The 17,675-nt window shown below is 35.5% G+C and overlaps 1 protein-coding gene across 2 annotated transcripts in view; it reads left to right on the top strand.

Moving 5' to 3' along the window:
* The window catches only part of ODAD2 (outer dynein arm docking complex subunit 2), a 103,635-nt gene that overhangs the window by 37,951 nt on the left and 48,009 nt on the right, over positions 1-17,675 (top strand). For both annotated transcript variants that reach the window (XM_054060614.1, XM_054060613.1), the window contains 6 exons: positions 10,465-10,611; positions 10,865-11,074; positions 11,239-11,475; positions 12,816-12,926; positions 13,439-13,593; positions 16,881-17,123. In XM_054060614.1, coding sequence (XP_053916589.1) covers positions 10,465-10,611; positions 10,865-11,074; positions 11,239-11,475; positions 12,816-12,926; positions 13,439-13,593; positions 16,881-17,123 — 1,103 coding nt within the window. The remainder of the gene's footprint in view (positions 1-10,464; positions 10,612-10,864; positions 11,075-11,238; positions 11,476-12,815; positions 12,927-13,438; positions 13,594-16,880; positions 17,124-17,675) is intronic.

The following is a 17,675-nucleotide window of genomic DNA, read 5'->3' as shown; positions in this document are numbered from 1 at the left end:
GTGGACGTTCATGATTTGTTCATTAAGTAAAGCAATTTGCATGTGATAAAAGGGCTGGTCACAGTGGGCAGAGGAAGTCTAGGATGTTCGCTGTAGCGGAGCTCATTCATGCTGGAATGTCATTAGGAGACTATGGAGTAGATTTGGGACAATCTAAGACTTACTCTATAAATACAGTTACCTCAAGGCACACTGCCAGAGAAGCTGAAGTCTTAACCATAGTACAGCTACCAAAGGTACTACAGGTCACCTGTGGTAACTAAAACCTAAGCCAGAGCTAAAACTTGGAATCACCTCAGTCATTCTCACACATTCTCTTGAGTGCTGACATTGTGCAGTAGCAGTAGTTTCTGGTGTATCAATTATATTAAATCCCAAATTTACATCTGTTGCAGTGATCTGATCTAGAAATCACAGTGGAATTGTGGGTTTGTTGTGTGCATTACAATCTTCTTATTTTTCTCTCCAAATGTATCTAGAATTGAAAAGAGTGTGGTCCATTGTCTTTATAAAATTGTCCAGATGCAACTGGGGAACAAATACACTCCTAAACTGAAAATTTCACAAATGCGAAGAAGATAAACTTGCACTGTTCAGTTATTATATTACCTTGGCTGGGTTTTCTGTGGGTTTTGGGTCAGTATTTCACTTCTCTCCAAGTTTGAGGTTTGAGAAGTTACCGGGAAAAACATTCTACCATTCCTAGTCCAATGGAGTAAAAGTTCATATGTTTGCACATGAACTACATTGACTCTTACCTCCAATTATGATGAATCAGAAAAGGAAAGCTAATGGAATGGATATATGTCTTGGGAGAGTTTTCAAGAGGGAATCAACAGTTGCCTAACAAACCCTTCTGGTTCACTCAGAAAATAATAGACTTATTCTTTTGTTTGGAAATTATTTTCATTTTCATCAAGTATGGTGACAATTTAAACTCACTGTGTCTGGGTCATAACATGTACATCACTTCTGCCCCTGAAGGGTCAGATATTAATCTGAAACTAAAACTGTGAAGCTTCTGTGCATGATTTCAGTCCAGTGTGAATGTTTTAGATTTTGTGGTGCCTGTGATTTTCCACTGGTTTTAGTTATATTGATCTGTATGGTTTACATACTGCCAGGCTGTAGCCAAAGTGCCAGAAGATTCAGGAAATGGGGCAGGGAATTTTTCCATAACTCAGTTATATTTGTCCAACTCACAACTCATCTTTTAACAACTTGCAGCTTGTATGTTTTATAAAACAAAGTGAAAAATTTGAACTAGTATTTAAACCAAAACAAAACTCAGAGTGTGTAGAGGTACACTAGCATAGAAAAACTGCCCTGCTGAAGCATATTGAAGCATATAGATATTGTACTACAATATTCAGTCTTCTACTGGACTTTATTAAAATATATTTAAATTTTGAAGTGTTTTCCAGCAGAAAATTACAAAATGGTCTGTGATTTGAAAGAATCAAGTTCAACGGAAAATCAAAAAGTTACAAAGGTGTAAATGAAGAATTCTGTTTGTGCTTAATTTGGGGTTTGTAGTTTTATAAAAATGGAAATATTTTAATAGTAATTTGAGGTGTGAGTCTACTTAAACAGTATTATTGTTCTAGGCGTTTTTTTCATTCCATTAATGAATTTTAATTAAATAATTTCAGGTATAACAATAAAGTTTCCTGTAATTCTTTCTTTTGAATATCATATAAACTTTTCTGTTTGTTCAGTACTTTCTAAAAATATATTGATTTTGTATGTTCAGTCTTAGTATTTTCAAAAATGCTGTTATTGCTACCAAGATAAAATATATTCATAACAAAACTAAGATATTACTGTACATAAGATTGACAAAACTGCCCAAACCCAGCAACTTTCCTTCCTATTGTTCATTCATAGGCATTCTATCACAAACGTGCATACTAAGGTATCTTTCTAGGATTTACTTAATACAGTAAATAAAATGAACTTTTACTGTGGCAAGATACATTTCAGCCATAGGTCTAAACAGAAAAAAAAATCCTTGACATTGTCATGCAAAGTAAAACAATATTTCGTATTTTGGTTACTTTCAATCACATTCACTCTAGATCCACATACAAATAAAATAATTCAATAAAAATACTCTGAATAGGTAGCATATTTATAGAGATCTTTGTGAGCCAACAGCTGTGTAATTTTATATTTTCATCCTTCTTTCTTTCAGAAAATGGAAATGCCCTGTAACTTTATCGTAATATCTATATTTTTCCATGCATGTATGTGCATTTTACTACAAATTGGGCCACACTTTTGGAATCGTCCTCTTTATAGTCTTGTTAGTTCTTTTATTATGTGTTAGTTCTTTTATTATTTTTACTCCAATGATGCCTCTAGGTTTAAGTTGAAATGGGGAACAAGGATACTGGAAAATGACATGTGGCCAGTAGCAGGCAGGAATGGCGCCTTTCTCATAAAGTCGTCCTTTCTGTAATGTCAAATTGTGACAATTCTAAACTCTGATGCAGGTCCCTGCTGTAGGAAGGTCAGTCAAACTGGCATAATTATGCCATGTATGATGTCAGAGCGTTCAAGCAAAAGCAACAGGGTAATGCACACCATAAAGTGGACTGTGTCAGGTTAGATATTCCATAGGTCTCCTGTACAGTCTCAGCTAACTGAAAAGCTAATATTTCTGCCTGCTGGCAGATCAGTTGGTATTTACCCTTTCCAGAGATGACTCTAGAGGGAATTTCGTATCTTCTTTGCTAGCCTACTGAACTGAGATCACAGTTTTAAAATTTTAAGCTTTGTATTTGTTAATAAGTGGTTTGAGAATATGAGATATGTGATGTTGAAATCTTAAGCCTGCATCTATCTATGATCGTATTATCTGTTAGGGTTCAATCATCTATTATTTACAGAATTTTGTGGTCATACCTTCACCACAAAAAAAAAAAAAAAAAAAAAAAAAAGAAAATATAGCTAGGGCAGAATTCAGGAGGTCTTTTTCTCCATCTGCTTACCTCCAAAACAGTATCAATGCTTTATGTGTCTTCTGGACAAATATTTCTTTAACTTTTCTTTCCTGTGATGGAGACTTCGTAACTGTTATAAGCAATATATTCCAAAATTCAAATATTCTTGCCATTAAAAAGTGTTTTCTAATACCTAGCACAAATCAGCACTGATGTCACTTAACCCCATTAACTTTTGTCTTACCCACAGTTGACCTGGAGAACAGGTGATTGTCTTTATAGCCATTCTTTAAAACACCTTCTTATTCTAGTCATATCTAGAGTAAACGGCTTCAGTTCCTTCAGTATTTCTGTGTAAATCATACTTTAGAGATATTTTACTATCCTCCTCTGGTCCTTGTCAAGTTGGTCATTATCTTTTTCTAAGTATGATACTTAAACTGTGGTTTCATCAGTGCCAAACTGAAGGGTAATTTTTTGTATCTTACCAGTTACAAATCTGGTTATAAGCCTCTCTGTGCAGGTTTTTCTTTTTTTCTGACATCATTGTGATTTTGATAGGTAATATCTATGTCACAATCCATTATTAATACCAGATTCTTTTCTGCGGTTCTGCAAACTAATGTCTTTGGCATTGACCAATTCAGTCATTACCATAGAGTGGATTCCACGAAGCTCAGCTAGTAGGAAAACATCTAAGTTAGACGTCCTTAGAATAGGCATTTACTCTATGATTATTGACATTGATACTAGAGCATGGTAAAGACTAATGCATAAAAAAGACTTGTCAATGCTTTTAGCCTTCTTGATCACATTTGTTGAAAGTTTGCTGTCAACTAACTGTTTTCTCTTGATTCTTACGGAAGTATCAAATAAAATGATGATTTCAACTTGTGTGTCCTTGGTAGTTATATTTTGATTTGTGTCCTTATGTGCTTGTGTTACTCATTTATTTACATTCTGAGTTACTTGATCTTGTTCTCACTCTCTGTATGCTTCCTGAGTTCCAGCCAACTGAAGAGCTCACGATCTTGGCTGATTAATCTCTTTCTACACTTCCTATTTTCAACCTCAAATGAGATTTTTGCTTTTATACTCTTTGTGTAATTTTTTTAAGGCACTGATGACTCTTCTGAACTTCCTCTTTCCTTCTTTCCCATTACATCATGCCTTCTGGTTTCCCGAATTTACATAACAACAATGAATGAATTTCTGACCCCCTACTGGCTTTTATTTAGTTGCAATTTGATACACTTCCATTTAAAAACATTATTGTACCTGTGCAACATCCTGGGCAACCAGCGTTCAAACTGCCCTGACTTACGGTTGGAATCAGTACGATTTCAGCTTCATTAAGAGCTAATGCCTGCAAACTATGAACAAAGCCAAAGTTCTTTTCACCTTAAAATTCATTTAATAAACTTATACAGAAAATGGGGAAACATCTAAGAATACTAAAATATATCCCTGTAGCTAATTTTGTTGGTGTCCCTGTCCCCTTGTTCACCCCCTCTCAGAAATCTCTTGTGGCTTAAGAAGTCCTAGGATGGCCATAAATACTAATTTTAACAAACATTAGCACCAGCAACTAAGTAGGTAGCTATTTTCTACCATTTTCTATTGTTGAGGAGCCTTTGCTGTTGAGGTCCTAAAGCACTGGGGTGGGGAAGAGGCATGGTCTTTCAATGTGGTTCTGCCAGAAAGTGTCAGAAGATACTTGCATACTTCAAAAGCGTTCCATGAGATCCTAAGGAAGAATTTCTGAAGGCCTGGAGATTTTTTAAGTGGAGAAAGATAGGACTCTAAACAAGCCAGTGAAAAGGGGGCCTGAATGCAGCCAAAAGTTTGTGTGTCTTAGATCTTTCTGTGCGTTTGGAATGGACTAGCCAGTACCTGTGTACGTATTTGGAGAAACATCACCACATAGAGATGTTTCTAGTGTAGCAGTGACTAAACCTAGCACTGTTCAACTCTTTAGTCAGAGTTCTGCATGTGAATATGAGGTCGCTCTTGAAAACCAGAAATGGTGATCTATGCGGAATAACAAGACAGGCTTTCAAAGGCAAATCTGAATTGCTTGGTGGGGTGCCTTTGTGCAGATCAAATGTGCTTTGTGATGCTCAGGTGCAAAATTGAGTAGATGAGAACACAAAATTCAGAACATACTAGTACCGTGAGGGCTGTCTTCTGGAAGCAGTTACTCTAAAAATTCTAGAAGTTAGCATGCAAGCAACTGAACAGTTACTAAGTACTTCTGTGGTAAAGACAATGAATGCTTTTTCTTGATCCAGACCAGTGAGTAGGCTTAGGAAAGTAAAGTTTACCTTGTTTTACAGCACTAGCAAGACTGCTTTTAGAAGCAGTGAGTCTTGTCCTGGTATCCAAATTCTCAAATCATATTGAAAAAATGTGGTGAAGTCAGGAAAGATCATTATTTTAACAGTAAAGATTGTTAGCTTTTAGATTTCCTATTTCTTGATATCTTTTAATTAAGACTGAGTTCATGCCCCAAAGAGGTGCAAAGTCTGTGTTAGTAAAATGCTAGTTATTTTGTGGTACACAAAAATAAATGGATGAAAACTTGATCTATATTATGAAGGCAGTCAAACTAGCCGGGCTGATATTCTTTTGTACATTAGATCTCGTTTTACATTTTTAAGACACCTCTGTAGCTTTCACCATTCCTGAAATGCCCTTTTCAGTTGTGAAAAGACTATAAGTGCAGGCTCTACACCCTGCCCTACTATAATGAAGAAATTTATGGGGAAGGTCTCGTAGACATCTTTTTCTTTTCTTCCTCCCATCACAGAAGGTGAGAATGGACTCACAGGTAGCAAATTCATATTCAGTCTTATCATTGTCTAAAACAGCTGCCTCTGTATACATACATTAAAAGTTTTAACTAGATTAATCTGTACATTTTAGTATGACAGAAGTGGTCTGTTAAATACCTCAGAAACAAAAGCAAAAGAAAGACAAGCTTTGCTACACATTCAATATAGTTCTTTGATTCTCAGTTATTAGCTCTGATCATTGTAATAGGGACATTATGCATATATTGCACAGAAGATGTTTTACTAATAGTGTAGCAGTGGCACTTTTATTTTCATTTAAATTCTGGATATTTACACTATACCATCATATAGGAAGACATACATTTTAAACGAAATCTGCATTTAATTTCAAGGCTTAAAATTGACTGTTGATCTGCCAATAGAGTTTATTTTGCATCTACCGTATCAGATTTCAAATGGTATAGCAATATTATGCAGATTTTATGTCAACTTAATGGAGAGGTAACTATTTCCATACATGTTAAAATCTATGCTGTGAGTACTGCGAGACTTATTATAATGATAACTTCAAGAAACAAAAAATAGTTGTTGAAACCATCAGTAGTATTTTTTATTTTGTAGAACTTATTCTTCAGCACATATGAAAAATATTTTATTGTGGTTTTACTTTAAAAACTGTTCAAATGGCATGCACTTTTGAAGCCCCCAAAATAAAATACATATATATGTATTATACGCTTCTATTTTTTATTTAATATAAGAGAATTAAAAGTTGTTTGTTTTTTAAAAACCTGGTCCATATTAAATGTCATATGCCATACATGTCAGATAAGTCAATTATGAATTGCTACAGTATGTACAAATGTAGTTTCACTGTAGGAGAAGCACTCCTTAAAAGAAGAGACAACACTTGCCACATTAGCAATATACTCCTTACAGTTATGTAAAGTAATAAAAACACAAGTTTTCCTCTTTGAAGACCTATTGCAAAATTTTTATAAGGCAAAGCAAATTCAAACTGAAAGCCTAAGCTATATGAAAAGACCACAAACTTCGTAAAATGACGGCTCATGGTCCTTTTGTGCTACATAATGTTTGGTGTAGTTTTGGAATGATATCTTATGGATTTTTTTTTTAAAAAATCATTTAGACTTTGACTTGTGTGGATAGGCTGATTTCTCTAGGAAAATATTTGAGAAGTTTCTACAATATTTTATTCCTTAGGACATACTTTACGAAATAGATCAAAATATGTTCTTAAGCTAGATGTTTAATTTCTTCTGATGTCAAGATGATAATAATTCATAAAAAGAGATAACATGAAAAATATGTAGGGCTCTTCCTTTAGGACAGTATATGTTACAGATGTTTAAAAATGACCTATATATTAAACCAGTTTTCTGTGGGGAAATTCTGTGGATATGTATAGTTACAAGAAATTTAAGTAAAAATCTATGAAATGCCATCCACATATTCTTTATTGAGGAGCAGAAGTGTTTTGTATAATATATGATGTTGATCTGTAACTTTATCAGTTTCCTTTTGGAAGTATTTTCTGACTTGTGATTCTATACTATATTTATGGTGTCTCCTGAAAAGCATTTTTAATTTAACGGCTTTTTTACTGCATTTGTCATACTGTTTCTATATTTAAGAAATATGCTGCAAAAGTTCAGGTTTTTTTCGATCTACTTGTTTCATACTAGCAAACGTTACTCAGTTTTTCAGTATTCTGTATTTCAGTCTGATGTGCACAGTTTAGCAAAATATTTTCCTCTGAAAAGGGTTGGCTCAAAGCCCCTTACAGTTTTGAAAGTGTCATTTGAAAAAGGTGGGCTTGGGCAGCACAGTTCAAGTCTGGATGGGAGCCGAAGCTTCCTTGGAATTCAGGGGCATGTGGGAGGTGGAGACTGTAGTTTGATTTACTAGGTGTTCTGACTTCCCCATTAGCACCAGTTGGCATTGCTCATGCACTCCAGCTTCTGTTGCACCTACATGGTGGCTCAGCCCGCCTAATTTCTGTGCAGCCGGGTACATGCCTGATTTGAGTAATAGTAAATCTGTATTATAGGTTCAAAGGAATCCATTGTTATTTTACAGTTTAACTTTCTGCATGCCACAGGGTGTATTCTTCAGTCTTTTTCTTGCTTATAGTCTAGTAGCTGTGTCTGAAATAGAGCTTATCTTTTAGAAAAACATGCAATCTTGACTGAAAATTCTGCACTGCTGGAAAACTTATCATCACTCTAAGTAATTTCTTCCGAAGGATGATTAACCACACAATGGAAAACTTGCACTTTACTCCTCATCTAAATTTTAGTACTTTAAATTTCTAATCATCAAACCACTGTGCGAGACTGTAGAGCTCTCTGTGATCACGTTCTTCTTCCTCATAGATTTATTTATTCACTATGAATAAATCATACCTTAATTTACTTTTTAATAAACTGAATAGTTCTTCTCATGTCTGTCTTAAGGAAACTATTTTCCAGGCTTACAGTCATTTTTATATGTCTTCTCTGAATCATCTCCATATTTTCACTTTCCTTTTAGAACTGTAAAAAAAGGACACAGAATTTTAGTAATAGTTGCAGAAGTGCCTGAAAAAAAAATAATACCAGTGTTCCTATTGAGCACTATCACTTGTATATTTCAAAACTCATACTATTAATCAAATGTTACACTATAATCTCAAACTCCTATTCAACATCCCAAGTCTTTTCTTATGCTCTGGTTTCCAGGATAGAACTCCTACACTGAGCTACTGTATTTTTTTTTCATTATTTGTAAGTTTATGACCTTAAATTTAGGCATAAAAGGAAGTGTATCGGCCAGATCAAAAGACAGTGTATCCCAGCAACTTGACTGTAACAGTAGGGAGGACATAATAATCAGGATGGAAGTTTTCTGTGGTTAAAGCTCATCCTTGCACTCCAGATGTCCTGACCTCTGATTTCCACAAATATGGGAAATTTGATTGCATAACTCATAGTAGTGTGAAACTCTGTTCACGTTCTAGCAAGGCAGAGGAAATCTAGGACCATAAATGAATGCCCAGGGCAAAGTCAGAACAGGGCAAACACACAGCTTTCTAATAGTCTCCAAGCCCTGACCTGGTTTTAGCTCAGAGAGCTGAAAATTTAATGTGATATTTATATTTTTACTGACGTTCAGTAAAATGCCATCCCCAACATTGTAGACCTCTTATCATACCCCTTCAGGCATCCCTCTTCCAGACTGAAAAAAACTTGGATTATCTTTGCTGCTCTGCTCTGGAACTCCAGTGCTATAGTATCCTTACTGGAATGGAGACTGCAGAACTGCATGAAGTTTTTAAGGTGGATGTGAACCATGGATTTATACAATGACATAGTGGCAGTCTCCATTCACTATGTTTTTTTCCAAATAAGTCCTAATATTCCTTCTACTTTTTTTTTTTTTATGATTGCTATCTACCCTAACCCCAAGATATTTCTAACTTTTAATGGTCAGCTGAAAACCTGAGTTCATGTATGGAGTTTTTCTGATGTGTATCACTTCTCATTTTATTACTCTCTTAGTCTTAGTAACATCTTTAGCAGTTCATTACAACTGGCCCTGAATCATACTATCATTCACAAATTTTGTCACATAACTAATCCTTCCATTTTTCAGAGTGTTCATGAGTATGTTGAATTTAAAAACTTCAACACAGATTTGTGGAACACCACTAAATCACATCCCTCTATTGGATTATTTGCTCTTTTACTCAGTTTACTATGTTTTAGTCATTCTTTTCAATCCATGCAATGACCTTTCCTCTTATAATATTGCACCTTCCTCTCTTTAAAAGGTATCAGAGAGGGACTTTGTAAAAATCCTTATGGAGTCCAGTTAGACATATTAACTAGATCACCATTGCCACAAATGTGGTAGGTTTTGTAAGGTAAGGCTTCACATAACAGATTCATGGTGACTCTAAGTGTGTCATATTGTTACAAGAACATGATGTTCAGACAAGATGTCTGCTAATTATATTCTTTATTTCAATCTACCAATTTGTGCAGCTCAGATTTTTGTCTAAAAGGCCTTGGATAAGCCTTGAACTCTTTTCAAGGTTGACCTCATACTTACTTTTTCCCAAGACATTGGTAACCGGGCAGTTTGAAGGAAGAGGTTACATGCCACTTGTACTCAATTAAACATTTTACCCTGTTTCCTTTGTAACTTGGTTGAATGCTGTCTAATAATGGCAATTTGTTATTCACAAAGTAAAAGTCTTTTATAAACTTTCTACAGTGACTTCAGTTTCAGCAAAAGTCTCCTGAAATGTTCTCCATTCTCCACAATGGAAGATTCCAGTTGGAATCTCTAGGTTTCTTACAGAGTGAACACCAATGCAATGAATGCAAACAGCTTCTCTGAAATATCTGCGTCTTCACTGTATTCTTTTTCTACCTACAAACACTCATACAAAATGCACAATAGTTGACTGCTTAATTTACTACTCCAGTCAATGCAAGCCGTATTAGTAATGTGTCACCTGTGCTATTCACTCTTGTTTCAAACTATATGCCATTTGCAGACTTGTCAATAATTCCATTTCTTACTACGTCTGCATTATTTAACACTATATAATCAAAATAATCTATCATAGTTCTTCTTTAGTAGTAGTTTTACCAGAAAAGCTTAGGTTTTATAATAAATGCACTTTACATATTTGTGAATTATTTGCTTTATTTTAGGGAGGTAATCCAACAGCTACTGTAATAGCATTGTGTTTTATGAGACATTTCAATCTGGCTCAAGAACCTTGTAAGCTGGCCATTAGAGACAGTGGATGTCTTGAAGTGTTAATTAATTTACTTGATACAGAAGAAATTAAATGTCAGGTAAGTTGCTTTGTTGAATAAAGCAATGAATATGCCTTTTCTTTTTTTTTTTCAATTTTCAGCTTTATATAATCTATTTCTTTTCCTATTTTTTTTTAAGGAAAAAAACTAATTTCCTTAACTTTCTGTTTCCTTATTTTGTTCTGATTCAATTTAAAATACAAAATGTTTTAGATAACCCAGCATTTTAAAGAATTTTTCTCTTTATGTATACTTAAATAATGTTTAACTCTGGTTATCTTTTGTTATTTAGATTGGTTCATTAAAAATCTTGAAAGAAATTAGTCAAAATACACTGACCAGACATGCAATTGCAGATCTTGGGGGCTTAGAGATCATGGTGAAAATCCTTGACTCTCCAGATAAAGATCTAAAATGTTTGGCAGCTGAAACAATTGCTAATGTTGCTCTGTTTAAACAAGCACGAAGGATAGTAAGGCAGCATGGAGGAATCAAGAAATTGGTAAGCAGACATTAAAATCTGTACCCTTCTCATGTGCATATTTTTGTCCAAAAAATACATCATATGTTTTGTGCATGATTCTTGTGGTAGGGTTTGCTATCATTAAAAAGCAGTATAATGTCAAACTTCCCTGTAGATAATTTAAAAAAATGGATTTTTTTTAGGTTGGCCTGTTGGAATGTAGTTCAGTGAGATCAACCAGTCTAACACCGTATCAAGCGACAGATACTGAAATAGCACGCTGTGGAGCTTTGGCACTCTGGAGCTGCAGCAAAGACATCAAAAATAAAGAAGAAATCCGTAAAGCTGGTGGCATTCCATTATTAGCTAGATGGCTCAAATGTTCACATGCAAATATCCTAACCCCAGTAGTGGGGACACTACAAGAATGTGCATCAGAGGTAAATAAAGATATAGCTAAGTTATTTCTAATCATTACAGCATGACAACAAAATTCATAATCAAAACAATTACCTTATAATAGGAAGCATTACGTGTGACTGCAACTTAAACCAGGGCAGTGAATTAATCAGGACGTGAATGCTTTGCGTCATCGAATTGTTTTTGAGAAAGTCACAGCCTTTAATGAAGTAAAGATCACATATTTTTTACTTAAAAGGCTGGGAGTAATTTGTGAAAGAAAAAATATAGAAATAAAATTCTTAATCAGTTTCACCTTTTTTTTCCTCTTTTTTTTTCCTTATACTTGATGAATTTTGCAACTTAAGATGCTATATTCTGGTTAGTCAGTACATTTAAATTCTACAAAGCTAACCTGCAAATGTGGCCAATGCAGTGCAGAACAGTATGGTTTACAATGTCCTTAGGAATTTGGTATAGTCTTGATCGATTGCAAAAAGAAGAAAGGAACACGTGATTTTTCTACAGATTTTCTTGGCAAGTTTCACAACTTTAAGTAGACTAGGTTTTTAAATTTGAATACAAGTAATTTTTACCATTGCCATGTAAGATAAGTGGTTATTTCTCCATTTGTGGAATCCTATTTAAAATTAAGGTACATTGCACTTAAGGCCAAAAATATGCATGACCGCTCTTGGTGAATGTGAGACATGGAAGACATCATTTTTCAGAAGATTTTTGTTATAAAACTCCTTATATTTTCAAAATTTGCTTCTTGAGCTGCTCAGGTTTATGAGAGTTCCGTGAGACCTGGCAGATTTTTTTTGAGGGTTTCTTATCTGGACAAATTTGGAAATAACACTAAATGCATCTCTTACACAGATGCTTCCTCTCTTTTAAATAATGGTTCCCTGTTACAATGCCTGTGGGTTAAAATCTGGAATAAAATATCACTAAAGCATTTTTATTCTAAGAACATGTTTTTTTTAGCCTTGTTTTAGGAATAGATCCATTGTTTGGGCTGTCTCTCAATGAAATGAGTGGGTACTTCTTGATCCCATTATGAAGTATCTTTTTCTTCCTTGGTTCTTAGCAGGGCAACCTTTCAGAAAACTCTGAATTCTGTTTAATCTAGGTGGCTACAATGTAGGCATTGCAGCACCTGGTTTTACCAGTCCTTGGAAGAGCGCTGCAGAGAATTTAAGTACTTGATCAACTTTAAAAACATCAATAGCATTTTCAAGGCAATGCAGATAACACTTAAGATAAAGTACAAGGCTTCTCCATAACAGGGCCTAGAATTGTAGCATTGTATTATTATTGTGACTAGTGCTCTTGACTGTTAATATACAGGATTTAAAAGATGTATTTATCTTTTTAGCCAAGTTACAGACTTGCAATAAGGACAGAAGGAATGATTGAGAACCTTGTAAAAAATTTGAGTGGTGAAAATGAGGAGCTTCAGATGCTTTGTGCAAGTGCAATATTTAAGGTAGGTGTATTATTATAATCAGTAGATCAGAGCCAGTATTAGCCCCTTGTTTTCAGGTGGTTGTCAGTTTCAATGTTTCTTAGTTATATTATTTCTCCAATATGTAAGAAATTACTTCATAAAAATGTTTATGGTCTTTGACTTAATCCTTCTAAGACTATTCTAGCTGCGTATTTATTATTGTAATTAAGTTCCTACCTGCTTTTCTTGTATGCAAGCCCTAAATTGCACAGGTGACCAATGGAGAGAGGCAGGGAATACTGTGCAAAGAGCTGCTTTGCTTTTATGTGTTTGTTTGCCTGTAACGTGTACAATGTGACAATATGAGAACTGCTGCGTATACTGAAGTGATTTACTGTCAAACTCTCTGAGTTGTTAGCATACCGAGATGCCTTAATAAAATATTTGTTTTCTTCTGTATTGGTGTTTACTAGTTACAACATAATACACCTAGCTTTTGAAGCCATAATTTTACACATTTTACATGATATATATTTAATTTTTTTGTATAGTGTGCAGAAGATAAGGAAACACGTGACCTGGTTAGACAGCATGGAGGTCTACAACCACTATCTATTTTGCTTGGTAACTCTGAAAACAAACAACTTTTAGCAGCTGTGACAGGAGCCATCTGGAAATGTGCAATCAGTGGAGAAAATGTGTCAAAGTAACAACTTAATTTTGCAAACATTTATTGCATTATCATGTCTTGATTTCATGGCCCACTACTATTTTCAAAATTATTATGTCATGATTCTTCAAAATCATGTTTTATAATCAGTTGGTCTTTCAACTTAGGTTTTATAGTACTTTAAAAATTGCCACCTGACCTGATCAGGGTACAGGGGAAACAGTGTTGAATCTTACGAGTTGATGGGGATAATTGGTGCCTCTAAAGAATAGTTCAGATATAGGACACTGAGTCAGGAGGTGTATAAGAACATACTAAATGTTGGACCCATGGGTATATCTGATATCCTCACTCCTCTCTGTAGCTTACAAACTGGAGTCACTGCTGCATGGTAGTTAGAGTAGTTAGCACACTCAACTTTAATGTTTTACATCAAGAGAGACAGAGCAAGTTATCTCATTCTAGGGTAGATAACCCAATACATGTTAGGTACGCCTGCTTTAGAAATATACTAGAGTCTAGGATTATTGGCCTAGATGCCTCTCTCCTTAATTACAGAAAGGGATCATAAAAATAGCTTAGTTTTATGACCCAGCTTCTAAATTAGTGGAATTAAGTGATGAGAATGCTATCATAGGTACCTGCAACCTCTCAGTAACAGGGTTCTGAGTGACTGTCTGAGATTGTGACAGCAGGAGTTATAAGCCCTCCACATTTCATAGAACAGCTTATTGCCCCATACAGAGGAATGTAAGATTTATAGTCTGGAAGAGTATGACTAAGAGACAGCAGCCCTAATTTTAGTGTACTTTGATGGACAAGCAGATATGATCAATAACTGCTGGATGAAAATCAGAAAAAATACGGTAATAAGGATTTACAGTCTGGCTTTTTACTGTCCTAAATGAGTTCCCAAAGTGTTAGTGTACAGAGCCATGGTCTTCACATACTCTACCACTGTTGTAATGTCCTATAATGTTTTTGGGACTCTTGACTGCACTGTAACCTAGCTTTTCAGAAGGATATGTCGTTCTTTTCTGTGGGCTTTGGGTATTTACACGGAGGCATCGTGGTTCTGGATCAATCAGCGATGAGATCAACTGAATGACTCACTCTGTACTGGTCAAATAAACAGGGCCAAAGCTTTCAGGGTGCAGGCACTATGTTATGATTACCCGTACTGTTTAACTGCTAGCACCAGTCCCTTACACAGTTTAGCATGTGCCAGCAAGCACTCTCCCAGACAATGCCCAGACGCTCCTTGGGAACAGTGCAGGCAACAGATTGTTTCCATTAGGCAGAATGGGTGGGGCCACCCTGGATTGTGAGGATAAGAGATTTTAGCCATATGGATGCGATGTTGTGCTTCTTGTCCTGAGGGCTAGAGAATGAGCCATCGCCTGTTTTATTTATTAGTATAGCTGTAGCTGATAATTCTGTCCAAATGCAAACAGATTTTTGCTGGGCTACTCACATATCTTTGGCAAGTGCTTGACACTCCATGACGGTTACTAGTCAGGCACAGCTCCAGACTTGAGCTGATTGAATGTATTATGTAGTGCTAAGTCTGAAACAGTAAACCCTATCCAAACTCAAGATGGGAGGGCACTGCAGAACAGGGAGGGGGGATAATATGAAAGCACGTAAGTAGATCTGGAGGGATGAGCTTGAGTCTGGCATGAAGCTAGAACTAACAAACCTTGCTGGCTCCTGCAGGGCCACTTAATTGTCTTTGAACTACTCCACAGTGTTCCCTACACCTGAAGTACATTGCTGAGATGTTGTGCTGACTCAGCAATGGGCTTATACAGGTGCCTAGGCCTGACTGGTTTAGATTCCAGTTTGTGTGCCAGCAGCCGTACTGCTCCTGAACACAAGATGGCCTGAGCCAACAGCTCTGTCAGAGTGTAGCCTGCCCATCACAGAGCCAGCTCATATTGTTCGGTCTGTGAAGCAGTTGATACGCAACACAGATAAAGTAGCCAGAGAAAAGCAGGGTTTTAAAAAAATTGTTTGCTTGCTTTGCTGCTCCTGTTTTCATCCTGTTCATGTTTTATCTTGAAAAAACATCATAGGGATACTCTCAAATTATAGTAAGCAAAATTTCTCCTTAAGCAAAGACTTGGTTAATGGAAAATTAAGTGTCTTATTTCTCAGTAACTTTATATATACCAATATATACCAATGCTCTACCAATAAACCAGCTTGAAAAGTTAACTTTTATTGAAACAGTTCCAGTTCTGCCATCAGAATCTCAAAAATGCTATTTTTTTTTTTCTGTGAAAGAAAAGCCACATGCACAACAGATTCCTGGAAAATACAGAGTAGCCCAGCTAGCCCAGGTAGACATTTCCAGAGGCTGGGAGGTGTAAGGGAGACACAAATGAGAATTCTGTACCATCTAAGAAATTATAGGGGAGGAACTACGTGTGTTTACACAAAGTTATAAATCAAAGCATAATTATTAGCTAATGTGCAGGTTAGATCTAACTGGATATACCAAGTGGAACTGTCAGAGTGAATCATAGAAAAGATATGAAAAGAAGTTACATTGTCTGTTTAATGTTAAGAATCTTCTGAGTTCTGAACAAAATGAACTTCGAAAGCAGCCCAGGTACGGAAGAGTAAATTCTTGTTCTGAAAAATGAACTTCTGAGTTTTAGCATGCATCTGCTTGTAGGATGGGATGCTATGAAGAATGAGGGAAGTATTAACATAGCCGTCAACTCAAATTTCTGTCAGTTACTTGGTTTTCAAAATGTAACCTAACATAGCGTAACAGAAATGTACTAGAACTATAGGTCTGACCTTAGGAAAATGCAGTTATTAGGCCCAAACCAAGTATAGAACTGGCCAGGGCCAACCCTCTAAAGGCTAACATTTACTGAAAGGTATGGTGATGCCTTGGTCCAGAGAGGTGGGAAAGGGTCTGATTCACCACTACCGTGCTACTGTTAACATGACAGGATAATGTACTGGAAGTTTGGCTGCCACAGTACTTGCTGGTCTTCCAATATATTTTCAGCTCTTTATTGATGTTGCATCCACATGTCAAGTTTTAAAAACCCGCAAGTGACTCTGCAGATTCCTAGATAGCCAAATTGGAGAAATGTATTTAAAAAGGTAGAGTAAGTAATTATGCTATAGGTCACACTTTCAAGCACTGATTGAAATGATTTACCTGTATTGTGATTTCTTCAAGATACTTTACGTACAGAAATTAAACATCATACTTCAATTATAATTATACTTTAATTAAAAAATAAAACTTATAACAGTAGCATACTGAAAATAACAACTTTGAGTTTATTTCTGTATTTTAGATTTCGGGAATACAAAACCATAGAAACTTTGGTGGGACTGCTCACTGACCAGTCTGAAGAAGTACTTGTAAATGTCATCGGAGCACTGGCAGAATGTTGCCAAGAGCCAGTAAATCGAGCTACTATCCGTAAATGTGATGGAATACCACCTCTAGTGAATTTACTTACTGGAACTAATCAGGCACTACTTGTGAATGTCACCAAAGCAGTAGGAGCTTGTGCAATAGAACCTGAAAATATGATGTAAGCTATTCATATTCACAGCTTTTTAAATATTGATTTTTTTTGAGTTATTCTGGCATAAATATAGTCGAGTTTAATCTGACTTGAAAGGGAATTTTATTTTTTGTTTTCTACTAGCCTGTGTGGGTTAGTTTTATCCTACTGCAAAATGTGAGATGGATGGATAGATAGATAGATAGATAGATAGATAGATAGATAGATAGATTAAGGAAGTGTATAGAATATAAAGCTTTACATTTTGGGAAAAATCAAATAAACCTTTCCTAAACTGATTTTTATTAAAGATAAAATTCATAGTTACAGAACAACATTTTAAAGTACTGTGTAGTAGGCACCTGTTTTGCCTTCTCCTTTTACATCTATTCTGAAATTATAAATAACAGCCTAAGTTACATAAATTAATTCCAAAAGGAAATGTGCACATTTACTGTCATGAAATATCATTCTAGATTTTTTAAAGTAGAGTATTATTTTTATTTTCTCTGTTTTGTCCCTCTCCAACATCTCTTGTATGAACTGGGACTTTTTTTAGGCCCTTTTGTTCCCTCTTAT

This window comes from Cuculus canorus, chromosome 2 (genome assembly GCF_017976375.1).
Source record: "Cuculus canorus isolate bCucCan1 chromosome 2, bCucCan1.pri, whole genome shotgun sequence".
Classification (NCBI taxonomy): Eukaryota; Metazoa; Chordata; class Aves; order Cuculiformes; family Cuculidae; genus Cuculus; species Cuculus canorus.
This window is presented reverse-complemented; position numbering and strand designations above follow the sequence as displayed.